This window comes from Zalophus californianus, chromosome 14 (genome assembly GCF_009762305.2).
Source record: "Zalophus californianus isolate mZalCal1 chromosome 14, mZalCal1.pri.v2, whole genome shotgun sequence".
NCBI lineage: Eukaryota > Metazoa > Chordata > Mammalia > Carnivora > Otariidae > Zalophus > Zalophus californianus.
The window spans coordinates 28,893,099-28,903,955 of NC_045608.1; the positions used below are offsets into that span (position 1 = coordinate 28,893,099).

Here is a 10,857-nt window from a genome sequence, read left to right on the forward strand (position 1 = left end):
GCTGCCCTGCTGAGGGAAGAGGAAGAGAGACCTTAAGCCCAGCTGGTTCCACATCTCACTCCCCCCTGGACCTGCCCATAGGTCCCACAGGTTAGTGTCACTGTCACAGCCCCAAATGGCCACTCCGGACTGAAGGCACGCTCTGGCAACAGCTTCCCTTTCCCTCCACGCTCCACAACTACAGCCGCAGCTGGCGGGGGGGGGGGGGGGGGGGGGGAGTAGGGGGGCTCACTGTCTGGGAAGTCACATACACCACACCCCAGTCATATACCCACATGCTCCTGTGCGGCACTCACCGCCTCGTGCTCTTTCCTGGACCTCAGGCCCCGGAGCCAGTCCCTTCCTACTGGAGCTTACTCCCTGGTCCTCAGTTCCTGAGCCTTCCCCACTTCTTAGCCAGCACCCTCTCCAGCCTGGGGTCTGAGGCCCCAGGATTGTAAAAGCCCTGGAAGACGCCGCCGGCCTCCCACCCTCATCCCAGGCAAGCGCAGGCGAAGGCCTACAACACGGTTGCAGGCGGAGAAGCCTTGGAAATGGAGGCCCTGACTGCCAGAGCCTCAGTGAAGGGCCAGAGAGGCTCCTGGGAGCCTGAGAGACTTGATGCTCTGCTGGGGAAACTCTGGGCTGCGAAGCCATGGATGCCTTGAACTGGTCAGAGGAGACCTCAGTGGCAGTAGGTGAGGGAAGGCACAGGCCAAGTTAGGCCTCAGTGTCCTGGATGCCCGGGCCTAGAGGCCTTGAGGCCTCAGGGTGGGCCTTGCCTCAATCTTCCGGGGCCTGGCTGGACACCAAGGCAGCAGGGCCTTCCCAGGTGGGCAGGGTGGATGGCAGGGGGCAGCGTACAATCCGACCCGGCGGCCTGAACTCCTCCGACGTGTCCTCGGCTCCCTGGGCCAGTCCAGGCCCCGCCCCCGGCCCTCCCTGCGCCCGGCCGGTGCGCGGGGAGGTCGGAGGAGCGGGCACTGCCCACCCTCCGGATGTATAAGCGTCCTGGCCAGAGGCCGGTGGTGCGCGCGGGTGCGCGTGACACTCGGGCTCCCGGGCTGCACGGCCTGGGCGGCGTCCCTCTGCTCCGGGTCCCCAGCCACGACAGTGAGCCGGCTGAAGGGGGCTGGGGGGGGTGCTTGCTGGGCTGGGTCCCGTTCCGCCGCGCTGAGGAACGGACGACGCCACAGCTCCGGGCTTGTCCGCCTGTGGCCAGTGCCGGAGCCTGAACTGCCCTCTCCTCACCCAGGTGCAGGGGCAGCCAGGGAGGAGGAGGCGGGAGGGGCCGAGGGCAGGGGTAAGGCTGAGCCCAGGCGGCCCCACGGTGATCCATCGGTGCCTCACTGACCCGGGCTGAGGCTGGGCGCTCCCGGGGTAGCTGCTTCCACTCGGGGGCTGTAGAGCCCGACAGTGGCTTCGCCGGACAGAGGGAACCCTGGCCTCGGTGGGAACAGCGGGATGTTCGAAGGGCGCTGGTCACGGAGGTCCCTGGGAGCAGAGGCCAGGGGCAGGGAGCTTGAAAAACAGAAGGGCCCTACACTCCCAGGGCGCTCCACCCATCTGGGCCCCTCGGCTGCCACCAGCCCGGAGTGGGGGGCCGTGACGCCATAATCCCCTGGGCCCAGGGCTGGAGGCTGTGAGTGGCATCGCAGGCCCCCGCCCCCGGGTCCCGTGGGCTGGGCCGGCCTCGGTGCGGCTGGGTGCACGCAGTCGGAGGCGGCGCCGGCCAGGCCGCCCGGGCGCCTATGGACGCGCGGAGCCCGCTGTCTCCCCGGGCCAGCGCGTTCAGCATCGCCTCTCTGGTTGCAGCAGAGGTCGCAGAGCGCACCGTTCGCCTGGGCCCCGGGTCCTCCGACCAGGCGAAGCTCCACCGGCTGTTGGGATCCCCGGCCGGGATGCACTTCAGCACCGTCACCAGGGACATGGAAGGTGAGCCGTCCTGCTGTGTCTATGGGGACCCGCCCGCCAGTCCCCCTGCCACTGCTGCTGTGGGGCCCAAGCAAAGAGTGTTGGCAGGGCCCGGGCACAGAGTGGGTGGAAGGAGCTCTGGGGGGGTGGGCTTCAGGCTTCCAGCGACTCGGGAGCAGAGAAGAAGGGCAGGCATCCTGCCCAAAGCCTGGGCACCCTCCAGGCTGGGGACCCAGCTGCAGAGACCCGCAAGCAGCTAGACTCAGGCCCAGAACAGGACTAGTGGAAGCCAGGAGGGACAGGAGAGGAGGACCGGAGAAAGGTGGCAGAGGTGGCCGCAAGCTGGGAGAGGTGGAGGGAAGGTGGCAGGAGCAGAGTGTGTCATAGAGTCTGGGAACCTGGGAAAACGAGAGAGAGAAAGTGGTGAGGGCGGCGGGGGGAAAAGAAATTGAGAAGAGAAAAAACACAGAACACTCAAAAGGAAGGTCGCAAAAATGAGAAAGATGAAAAAGAAATAAAGAGAGCAAGAACGAAAAAGAATAAAGTGAAGGGAAATTTAAGACAGAAAATAAAGTCATAAAAAAAGGGAAACGCTAGAGAAAATCTCCAGTTTTTATTTTGTTAAAAAAAAAAAAAAGAGGAAAAAAACCCGGAATAACAGGAAAAGACCTACAGAAATAAGAGGCAAAAGGCAGACTGGAAAGAAAGACGAAGTGATGAAAAATGAAGTGGAAAGAAAGGAGAGGGACAGCATTGGAGAAAGAAAGAGGCAGAAAATAAAACAGAAATAAAGAGAAACGAAGGAGATAGTGGAAGAAGGAAAGAGGATTAGGAGAGAAAATTTCATCGAGGAAGACAAAGGTAAAGAAATAACAAATTGTAAAAAGAGCCTGGAGAGAGAAAGGAGAAATGCAACGCGGGAGGGCGGCAGAGCGAGGGGCGGCGGACGGCCCGGCGCTCTGGGGAGCCGGTCCGGGCGGTCGGGGGGCCCCGGGCCGAGCGAGCCGCGGCGGGCGGGCTGGGGGCCGGGGAAGGGGGGGGGAAGGAGCGGGGGAGGGGCGAGAGACGGGGGAGGGGAGGGAGGCCATTGTCTCGGCGCTGGGGGGGGGGGCGCGCGCGGGGCGGGGCGGGGCGGGGCGCCTCCTCGGGGCCGGCCCGCGGTGTAGGGCGGCGCGGCCCGGGGCGCAGCGCAGCGCCCGCCACTCGGCCCGGGGCGCGGGGCAGCGCTCACCTCGGCGGCGGGGGCGGCGGCGGCGGCGGCCCGCGGGTCATGATCTCCGCCGTGTCCAGCCCGTGGCTCACGCAGCTCTCGCACTTCTGCGACGTTGCAGCCTTCACGGCCAGCAGCCTGAGCAGCCTGGGGGCCGCGGGGGGCTTCCCGGGCGCCGCGTCGCCGGGCGCCGACCCGTACGGCCCGCGCGAGCCCCCGCCGCCGCCGCCGCCGCGCTACGACCCGTGCGCCGCCGCCGCCCCCGGCGCCCCGGGCCCGCCGCCGCACGCCTACCCGTTCGCGCCGGCCGCCGGGGCCGCCACCAGCGCCGCCGCCGAGCCCGAGGGCCCCGGGGCCAGCTGCGCGGCCGCCGCCAAGGCGCCAGTGAAGAAGAACGCGAAGGTGGCCAGCGTGAGTGTGCAGCTGGAGATGAAGGCGCTGTGGGACGAGTTCAATCAGCTGGGCACCGAGATGATCGTCACCAAGGCCGGCAGGTCAGGGTGCCCCCCTCACTGCCCGCGACCCTCCCCACGTGGCCCCGGTCTCGGGCAGCGCGCCTCGGCCCGATCCACGCGAGTGGGACCGAGAAGCGGGGTGGGGGCGCGGCCCCGCCACCTGCGGACCCTCTAGGCGCGGGCCGGCTCTGGGTTCTGCGGTCCCGGCTCCAGCGACAGCCGCCTGGCGCGCCGGGCGGGCCTCGGGGACGGCGCGGGCAGCTTCGGAAGGCCGGTGGAGAGAAGCCCGGCGGACCAGCTCGCCCCTCCCGCAGCCCCACCGTGCTCGCCCCTGGAAGCCCGGGCCGGCTCGGAGCACACCGGGCTAGGGGTTAGGCAGCTGCCCCTGAGGGCCTCGCCAACCAGCCGGCTTCCAGTGGATCCCACCTCAAAGGAAATTCACGTCTTTAGTTCCCCAGTTCAGTCTATACGGGTTAGATAGAGACAGGCAGCTGGACAATTCTCTGGAAAATTTTAGGAGAAAGTTAAGACCCTTAAAAACAGTATGGTCTCTTCCGTGGAAGTTGCTCCCCGGTTTCCTCGGGCCTAAATTTCAGGTGATTGTGGGGCCTGGCTCTGCTGCTGAGGCCCGCCGCCTTCCAATTGGCCTGTATTTGTTTTAAGGGCCCAGAGAGAAGGGGAACAAGTTTTGCGAAGCAACCGATTTGACCAGCAGACAAAGGCGGGTGCCGGGCTGTGTCTAATGTACACACGGAGACACCAGCTCTTCAACCACACAGCCAAGGGGAGCTCAGGGCCTGTTTGCAGAGCCTTCTCGCGGTTTCTGTTTTCCTGCCACGGCTGTCCTCCCTGGGGATCCTGGGGCCTGTGCTCAGCTTCAGCTCTGTGGGTCTTCTGTAGCCTCTCCTTACTGTCCCCTGAGGATGGCACCCCAGCCTCTGGCCCAGCCCAGCCCAGCAACGGCCTTGGCCGGGGCCAGGCTTCATCCCAGAAGCCAGCATTCTGTAGCACCCACCAGCCTGCAGACGTGGGGGTGGCGGGCCTGATCAGGAGGCCCAGCTCCATGGCATCTGTTTTCTGCCCACTGCCTGTACGGAGTTGCCTATGAGGGGAAGCCATAGGGCGGGCAGGTGGGAGCGAAGCCTCATGCTGTCCTCCAGGGCCCAGTGGCTGGCACTGCTGTGCCGTCAGGACAGGGCCGGCCCATGGCCAGCCGCTCCTCCAGGAGCTGCAGAATGTCCTTTCAAGTGACTGGATGGGTCATAGAGTCAGAGTCCAGGGGAGGGGAGAGTTCGCTGACCATGAGGGCACAAGCCAAGTTCTTCCAGAGTAGCTGAGTCCGGGGGGGGCGGGCGGGGGGGATTATGGTGGTGGGTGGGAACTTGCGTGTGTCCCTGAGGAAGGTGGGGAAGACTCCACCATTGGGCCGGAGACAGGGCCTGAGAGTCGGGGCTGTGGGCTCTGAGGCCTCAGCGTCGCTGCAGGGATTGGGGAGCAGCCTCGGACCCAGCTGAAAGGGCAACTGGGACTCCTGGGAACCGCGCAGGGTGGCCTGGTTTCACTTTGTTCGAGCCGGGAGTTTACATCCGTCGCCCAGAGAGAGCTGGGGGAGGCTCAGTGGCGGGCTGAGAATCTCTGGGACCGCGTCTGGGGAGTCTTGCCGATCGGGTGCTGCCGGCTGACTAGCTCTGCACTGGACAGCCGAGAATTAGCAAAGGCTAGCTAGGCTGGCTCTGTGCGGGCAATTGTGGCAGGAGAAGCCATCGACTACACTGGGATGCAGAGGCTCAGCTCTAGTGCTTAGTGAGCCATTTTGGGGTTTCAAAAAGGGGGGCAGGGGACTGCCCTGCCACCCCACTTGCCCTTGGCGGGGCAGGGGCCTTGTTGGGTTAGAGTGGCTGAGGGAGAGGAGAGGAGGTGGAGGGGCCAGGCCGCTGAACGCAGGAGCCAGCAGGAAGCCTACCCATCCAGGGTTGGTCAAGGTGGGGCAGCCCTGCCTTCCCTCACCTGAGGTGACCAGAGGCCCCGCCGCCCCCAGGCGCATGTTCCCCACGTTTCAAGTGAAGCTCTTCGGCATGGACCCCATGGCCGACTACATGCTCCTCATGGACTTCGTTCCAGTGGACGACAAGCGCTACCGGTGAGCGCCCAGCAGGACCTGGGAGGGGGCCTTGGGAAGCGGCTGGTCCGTGCCTGGTGATACCTTTGAGGGCCTCCCACGAGAACATTAGTGACCAGGAGTCCCGGCACCTGCCCCCACTGCCCCGCTCCCTCCCCAACCCTGTCAGACCCTAGACCCACACACCCCACCCCCAGCGGTTCTTGGGTACTCCCCTCAGGAGGTCACACTGGCTGGGCCCCTCCACCAGCTGTAGGCCCCAGACAGCTCCCACGCCCCTGGGCCAGCTTGGCCTGAGGCAGACAGGCCCCTCGCACACAGCCCTTGCCTTTTTTTCTCATCTCCTTCTCCCACGAGGTGAGCGTGGGCACCTTGTCCCCTTCCCCCATTCCCCAGGAATGCTGGGCCCTGGAGCCGAGCAGGAAAGGTGGGGTGGCGGGGAGAGATTAAGCAGGGCGGGCCTCAGCTGCCCCAACAATTAACAGCAATTAATAAAGAGAACGTGGTCCGCCCTGTGCCTGAGGCCGCTGGCGCTGCCAAAGCCGGGCCAGAGGCCCGGCAACTTGGAGACCGGTGGTGGGGAGGCCCAGAGCGGGCAGACCCGCGTGCAGCGAAATGTGGAAATGTGGCGCCGGGAGCCCAGCCTCCCTTGGTGCTGGGCTTCCTGCTGTCTTGTGTATTGGGACGGGGGTGGGGGGGGGGGGCGTTTTCGGTTTTCTTCACGATCGCCCTCGGAAATGCTCCCCGTCTGTGTGGCAGCCAGAGGCTCAATTTCACCGATGATGGGGAAACTCATCAGAGGCAACTTTGGGGTTCACTCAGCAAGGCCCTCCCAGTTCACCCCACACAGCATGACCCCTGTTCCGGTGCTGCCCCAGGTATGCCTTCCACAGCTCCTCCTGGCTGGTGGCCGGGAAGGCGGACCCTGCCACACCAGGCCGTGTACACTACCACCCTGACTCGCCTGCCAAAGGTGCACAGTGGATGAAGCAAATTGTGTCCTTCGACAAGCTCAAGCTGACCAACAACCTGCTGGATGACAACGGCCATGTGAGCGATCCCCGCACCTCCCCAGGCTACGTCGCTATCCCCGGTGCGGGCCCTCCAGAGTCCCTGTTGACCAGAGCCAGAGGCAGAGAGCTTGGGCAGCTCGGGGTGTGAATAAGGGACAGGCTGAGGAGAGTAGGCCCCTCTGGGTCAGGGGCTCACAGGGCCTGGTGGCCCTCAGGCCTGGGAGAGGGTGTCCCCTTGCTTCCCGTGCTCCACTCCTGATCTTTTGCTGGAGGTTTTTTAACTGGAAAGGATGGGGCCATATGGGGGGGGGGTAGCCCCCAGCAGGAGGCTTTGCAGAATCCAGGCGGGTGATGCCGCTTTCCTGCTGCACTGAGCTCTGGCCTGCAGCCACCTACCAACCCCCCCCCCCCCCCCACCGTAGGCCCAAAGTAGTTCTCTGGGACCTACAGAAAGAGGATTGAAACCCTGATCTTTTGCCATTTGGAGTGTCTTTCCTGGTGGTCCCCAGTTGATTGCAGTCTCTGCTTGAGCCCCATGGTAGACCTCATTTCAGGAGTTCAGAGTTTTGTCCAAATTCTCTGGGGAGTTCACTGCCTATCTGGACCTTGGCCCATTTCCTAGTTCCAAACTTGCCACCTTGTCTTCCAGATTATTCTCAACTCCATGCACAGATACCAGCCCCGCTTCCACGTTGTTTATGTGGACCCACGCAAAGATAGTGAGAAATATGCTGAGGAGAACTTTAAAACCTTTGTGTTTGAGGAGACTCGCTTCACTGCGGTCACTGCCTACCAGAACCACCGGGTGAGGCCCTGGGGATGGGCAAATTCAATACTTCTAGGTTGCAATTTCCAGTTGCTGCCTGGGGGACAGAGGTTTGGACCCAAAGGTTGTGGGTTCTGGTGGAACCCAACACCGATGGAGTCCCACCCCCAAGGGCCTCAAGCAGCCTCCTCCCCTCTGCTGCAGGCTGGCCCAGCCTCCTATCAGGTTGACCTCTCTAGCAGCAACTGTCAGTGCGGCCTGAAAGTTTGTTTTCCAAACCATTCCGGAAACTCCCCATCAGGGGCCTGATCCACGGTTTACCCAAATTCCTAGGGCATCCCCCCACCACACACACACACCCTGCGGGGGTGGGCAGTGGAGGTGACCACATTCCCATCCGAGCCAGGGACACAGGTCTCCATCCCAATCACTTGGGGCCACAAAGGGGTTCCTTAGCAAGAAAGGAGCTTCCCCTTTGGCAGGAGAGAGGGACAACCTCAGTGAGGGAGTTAACTGTGGGAAGGTTCTTGTCCCGGAAGAGTAAAAGGGCCCTTATGGAGGAGCTCCTCCAAACTACCCTACCTCGGTGCTCCCACCCCCAGTGCAGGGGCTCCAGCCACTTGCTCAATGCCCGCCGCCTCCCCCCCCTCCCCCCGGCCCGCAGATCACGCAGCTCAAGATCGCCAGCAACCCCTTCGCCAAAGGCTTCCGAGATTGCGATCCGGAGGACTGGTGAGTGTCCTCTGAGGAGACGGCGACTGCTCCGGAGCCCAGCGGGGGCGCCCCCCTGACCCGCTGCCCTCCTCCCTTCCCGCAGGCCCCGGAACCACCGGCCCGGCGCGCTGCCGCTTATGAGCGCCTTCGCGCGCTCGCGGAACCCCGTGGCCTCCCCCACGCAGCCCAACGGCGCAGAGAAAGGTAGGACCTGGGTTGTGGGATCCGGGCCGTGGCCCTGCGCGCGCTCCGCCCCGGGCAGACGGCCGAGCCTGGCCTCGCCTGAGCCCCCGGGGCGCTCGCGGCCTTCGCGCCGCTTGCACAACGGCCGTGGCGGCTGGCAAGCGCGCACTCGCCCGGCCGGCCCGACGGCTGCGCCCCGCCCGCCCCGCCTGCCGCCCGCGGAGGGACGCGAGGCCCGTGGGGAGACCGGGGTCTCCCGCAGGTTCGGCGAGAAGGGGTGGGGAGCGCCCGAGTGCGGGCTGGCGCCCCCTCCCCGCCAAGAGCGGCGGGGCGCTCGCGGGTCCCCTCTGCCGTCTTGACCCGGCGCGCTCACCCCTCGGCCCTCCCCGCAGACGTGGCCGAGGCTCGACGAGAATTCGAGCGCGACGCGGGCGGACCGGCCGTGCTCGGGGACCCGGCGCACCCGCCGCAGCTGCTGGCACGGGTGCTGAGCCCCGCACTGCCCGGGGCCGGCGGCGCCGGCGGCCTCGTCCCGCTGCCCGGTGCGCCCGGAGGCCGGCCCAGCCCTCCGCACCCCGAGCTGCGCCTGGAGGCGCCCGGCGCGTCGGAGCCGCTGCACCACCACCCCTACAAGTACCCGGCTGCCGCCTACGACCATTACCTCGGGGCCAAGAGCCGGCCGGCGCCCTACCCGCTGCCCGGCCTGCGCGGCCACGGCTACCACGCGCACACGCACGCGCATCCGCACCACCACCACCCCGCCGTGAGTCCGGCAGCCGCCGCTGCCGCCGCCGCCGCCGCTGCCGCCGCCGCAGCCGCCAACATGTACTCGTCGGCCGGGGCCCCGCCTCCCGGCTCCTACGACTACTGCCCCAGATAATGCGGGCGCCCGCCAGCTGCTTCCCCGCCCGGGGTCCCCGCACAGCCCCGAGGGCCGTCGGGGTCCCAGTCCACCCAGCCCCAAGGGCCGTCCAAGAACATGTTCCTCCAGCCCCGGGGGCCAGTGCGGGTCTCCCCTTCCCCAGCCTCGAAGCCATCGGGGCCCTTCACCGTCCAGCCCCGAGGCTGTCGAAGTATCTGGTTCCCCAGTCCCGGGAGCCACCGCGGGTCCCTCCCCAGCCCGGAGGGCCACGGGGTCCGCGCCCGCCAGTGCCAAAGCGCCCGGTCAGCGGCGGAAGGAAGTGATATTTATTGTTCTCCGCGAGACCGCGTCGCCCCCTCCCACCCCCACCCCCGGCCCGGCCGGCAGTTGCAGTGTAGACGACCCGAGAGCCCGTCTGCAGGCGGTGTAGATACGTGTAGATATTTGTAGATACTGTAGATACCGCGCCGGCGCCGACTTGATAAAGGTTTCGCCTCTTTTGGAAGTTGCCTGCGTGTCCATTTATTTGTGTCCAGTTAGATCGCACGGGGCATGTCGGGGAGAGCGTGTCCGGTCGACTCGGGGACTTCGGGGTCTCCCCAGCTCCAGTCCCCACAAGCCGCAGCGAAGCGGGTGTCCCTACAGTGCCCTCCGAACGCCTCCTCCCGGCCCATTTCCAGAGCCTCTTCCCGGCCACGCCCCTCTCCGTCCTCTCCCCGCCCCCTCCGCCGTGGCCCCATCCGGGTTCGCTCCCAGGGTCTCCTCCAGGCTCTGCCCGCCCGCTCCCCGCCCCCACTTCCACCTTGCAGCTTCATCCCCTCCTCCCCAAGGCTGAGCTTACGGGGGCGGGGGGCGGGGGGGGCCCACCCCAGGGGGGGGGCCGCCCCAGCCCCAGGTGTGCCTAGGGCCCTTTGACTTAACTCAGGCAGGCAGTTGTCCCTCTTCTAGAATTTAGGCGGGCAGCCCTGGCCTGTTTTCAGGGCCAGTGCCTGTCCTGGGTGCTTTTCCACGGAAGCTGGAAATAACCATCACGCCAGAACACTGTCAGTTGGGGGCTGGGAAGGGGAGAAGCTCAGGCTCTGATCGTAGAAAGACAAAAACAGGCAGTTCTGCTGTTCTAGCATTTCCCCTGGCTGGCCCTAGCCCAGGCCGGCGTTTTCCCCTGTTTATTGACTTTGTTGCCTGTGAATGTCCCCACGGAGTGACCTGGGCAGGGGGCACAATGACAGTGGTCATGAGTCATCTTGAAACCTGTCTGTGAAGCATTTTTCCCAGGCCAGGTGGTGAGGGACCTCTCCCCATTAACTCAACACCAGGGATGGGGCCAGAGGAACCCTTTGATCCCTCCCTTCCTGAATCCAGGCAGGAAAAGCTGACAACCGGTCAACGTCAAGGCTGCTAACTTGGACGCAAGATGGACGGGAAATGCAAATGGCTGAGGTTCTATCCCCTTTCTGTGTCTGTCCCAGTATGTTCCTGGCAGTCACTGCCACATGGCAGGGGCAACCCGGTGCCACCTCTCCCCAGCAGAGCCAGGCATTTCCCAGTGTCTGTCCTAGACCGGACACTTTCTTCCTGGATGTGTTCACCCTGGTGGCATGAGGTAACCAAAGGCTTAAAAATTGGATAGCAGGAAGCGTTT

General features: G+C 65.1%; 1 protein-coding gene across 2 annotated transcripts; it reads left to right on the forward strand.

Moving 5' to 3' along the window:
- Positions 1-1,196: 1,196 nt before the first annotated feature.
- On the forward strand, positions 1,197-9,362 carry TBX1 (T-box transcription factor 1). Of its 2 annotated transcripts, XM_027576665.2 has the most exons (9): positions 1,197-1,234; positions 1,798-1,914; positions 3,225-3,597; positions 5,597-5,698; positions 6,556-6,727; positions 7,340-7,495; positions 8,121-8,188; positions 8,274-8,374; positions 8,746-9,362. In XM_027576665.2, exons 2-9 carry the CDS (start codon positions 1,881-1,883, stop codon positions 9,231-9,233), a joined length of 1,494 nt encoding a protein of 497 aa, XP_027432466.1. In that variant the 5' UTR covers positions 1,197-1,234; positions 1,798-1,880; the 3' UTR covers positions 9,234-9,362. The 2 variants fall into 2 exon arrangements, with proteins under 2 accessions (XP_027432466.1, XP_027432465.1); XM_027576664.2 differs by lacking the exon at positions 1,197-1,234 and having other exon boundaries at positions 1,697-1,914.
- Positions 9,363-10,857: the final 1,495 nt, after the last annotated feature.

What these genes read in the sequence shown, in the direction of transcription:
- TBX1 (XM_027576664.2), top strand. Translation starts at nt 1,731, where the DNA reads ATGGACGCGCGGAGCCCGCTGTCTCCCCGGGCCAGCGCGTTCAGCATC. An exon ending in CGTCACCAGGGACATGGAAG is followed by an intron (nt 1,915 to 3,224) that starts GTGAGCCGTCCT and finishes GCGACGTTGCAG; the next exon opens with CCTTCACGGCCAGCAGCCTG. An exon ending in GTGGACGACAAGCGCTACCG is followed by an intron (nt 5,699 to 6,555) that starts GTGAGCGCCCAG and finishes GTGCTGCCCCAG; the next exon opens with GTATGCCTTCCACAGCTCCT.